The sequence below is a fragment of the Sinocyclocheilus anshuiensis genome, unplaced genomic scaffold (assembly GCF_001515605.1).
Source record: "Sinocyclocheilus anshuiensis isolate Anshui unplaced genomic scaffold, SAMN03320099.WGS_v1.1 scaffold188, whole genome shotgun sequence".
In the NCBI taxonomy this organism is placed as follows: domain Eukaryota; kingdom Metazoa; phylum Chordata; class Actinopteri; order Cypriniformes; family Cyprinidae; genus Sinocyclocheilus; species Sinocyclocheilus anshuiensis.
The window spans coordinates 638,505-641,016 of record NW_015555768.1 but is presented as its reverse complement, the minus strand read 5'-3'; the positions used below and the strand labels follow the sequence as shown (position 1 = coordinate 641,016).

The 2,512-nt window shown below is 35.1% G+C and overlaps 1 protein-coding gene across 1 annotated transcript in view; it reads left to right on the top strand.

Annotated features, from left to right (window-relative positions):
- The first annotated feature begins 241 nt into the window (after nucleotides 1-241).
- Nucleotides 242-2,512, top strand: part of irak1 (interleukin-1 receptor-associated kinase 1) — an 18,917-nt gene continuing 16,646 nt past the window's right edge. The window contains exons 1-2 of the mRNA XM_016468259.1: nucleotides 242-525; nucleotides 1,291-1,458. Coding sequence (XP_016323745.1) covers nucleotides 414-525; nucleotides 1,291-1,458 — 280 coding nt within the window. The 5' untranslated portion in view covers nucleotides 242-413. The remainder of the gene's footprint in view (nucleotides 526-1,290; nucleotides 1,459-2,512) is intronic.

Here is a 2,512-nt window from a genome sequence, read left to right as displayed (position 1 = left end):
AGGACAGTGAAATTTACACTATTACTAAATGTGGAAAAAGGGAAGTGGAAGATGTAAGACGTGATGGCGAATGAATTAACGAACTACTATGGTGAAGGTGACGGGTATGAGAAAACGCAACTGCTGACGTAAGAAAGTGGGCGGTAGTCAGGCGCGGTATCGTTAACGGTGGCTCATGAATATTAATTAGGTGACGCACAGGTTTAAAGATGACGCAATAAATATTCATCACTGACGGCTGGTGGTGATGACAAAGTAAAAGACAGAAAAGACCATTATCACAAGTGACAGACAGCCACAAGCGGGAAACTCCAGCGTTGAAGGACCACGCAAAACAAAATCAGAGCTGATTAAAGAGCAAAAAAGACAAACAAAGCAAAGAAGAAAACTACAATAAAGTTAGGTTTTTGAAAATGTCTGGAGCGGAGTTTGATACGGAGTTTCTGTACACCATACCCGCGTCTGTTATGAATGACTTTACACGATTTATGGACTCACTTTCACACTTAGACTGGATATTATTCGGTAAGGATTATGTATTTATGTTTAGTTTTTCGTTAGGATGATGTAGTCATTTATTTAAATCTAAACTCGAACCCCAGAGGATGTGTTGATTAGCACACTCGCTAACTGGCTTAGCCATCTGAGCGGTGACGTCAGAAGTCAAGTTTTTGATCAATTCGTGAAATGTTTATTTCTTACAGCCATGGTTTATTTACTTAGTTTAGTTGTGAATCAAGTTTGTACATCTTTGTAATGACAATTGTTTGGTTATGAATGTGTTTGAGGTAACTACAATGTTTCGCTAAATGTCAGGATTGTTGCCCTGGTCTAGTAAATAAAGGGGTACATAATTAGTAATGTTTTTAAAAAGTTAACAACTGTTCAGCAATGGACGTGGATCACTGGGGTTGTGTTTTTGTGTCCATTGATTCAGGTGAGATGCTGAAATTTAATCCATCACATTGCTAAATCACAGCTTTTTTCAATGGGGAATCACGGGGTTGGAAATTAGTTTAGATAAGATGGTATTTATGTGAAGTAAATGTTTGCCAGTGTTGTCCTTTTATCCAGGTAGCAGGAGAATGTCAGATAGAACTTTCTACACATGTAAATTAAAAAAGTAATGCATTACTTTACTAGTTACTTGAAAAAAGTAATCTGATTACGTAACTCGCGTTACTTGTAATGAGTTACCCCCAACACTGGTCATAATAATGATTCTTCATGAAGTTTTGGCATGAATGATTCTCTTACACAATTGGAACCAAGTCCCAATGTTCACTGCAGCTTCACAGGTAATATCGGACCAGACCGAACTACGCCTTTTGGAGCAAAGCCCCAGACGGACAGATGACCTCATGCACAAATGGGGCTGTCGCAACGGGACGGTTGGAGAACTGCTGAAGATTCTTGAGGGCTTGCAATGGTTTAGGGCCCGTGATATCATCCTTAAATGTATGTATGCTTTCTATATAATTGTGTCTTGTCATTTGCTTGTTTCTGTTGTCTCTACCACATCTGATGCCCTAACCAGCAAGGATGTCAGGTGGGTTTTGTGGCTGTCATGAAACTCACATGATAGTCGTGATTTAGGCACTTTATTGACAGGCAACACATTTAAGTTATGAAGAAACCCAATGCTGTCAGGTGTGACAGTTTTCTGCTGTGATCACACATGCTTATTTGTCTTAGTTTCTGTTCTCTGATCACTAGATAGGCTGTAGGCATTACAGCTACAACCGATTACATCCTCCTCTGACAGCTACTGAAAAAAAAAATCAACAACAAATAATTAGTTATATAGTTATTTAATCTTAAACAGTCCAAATTGACTGTATTTGCTTTGTTAAAACACGTTTTTCTGTTTCATTTTGCAGGATTTATCAGTGCATGTTATTTCAAAGAAATAAACTCCCTATAGTCTTTCATCAAAATACAACTACTTACATATATAATGCAGATAATTTTGCTATATTGGCTCATTTAGTTATAGCAATTGAGGTTGAAATTACAGTTTTTAACACAATATTTGCTTGAGATTCACTACTTTTGTTGTTGTTTTTTTAAACAAATGGTGTATTATTCATTGACATGGCTAACAGTATATATTGGAACTGACATAAGGGAGAGGCATAAGGGAGTACTTTTGTTGGTCTACTAAACTTGCACTGTTATTGGCAAATGGCAGGTAATCTCAAAAAGGCCAAATATCTGCCAGTAAATAGCTTAGTCTTATATATCAGTAATAATATTAGATCAATGTTGTCATTGTTAACTAAAACTAATAAGTGTAAAAAATTTGGTAATTTAAATAAATCAGAAATAAAATATATTTGAGATAAAAACTTAAATAATAAAAAAAAAACGTAGAAATGTTGCCTTGTTTCCAAAATAAGTAAGTTAAAATTGAAGTGCTAAAACTGAAATAAAAATGAGAAAAAAATGAAAATATAGAAAAAACAAATATTATATATTTGTGTGTGTATATATATATATATATATATATATA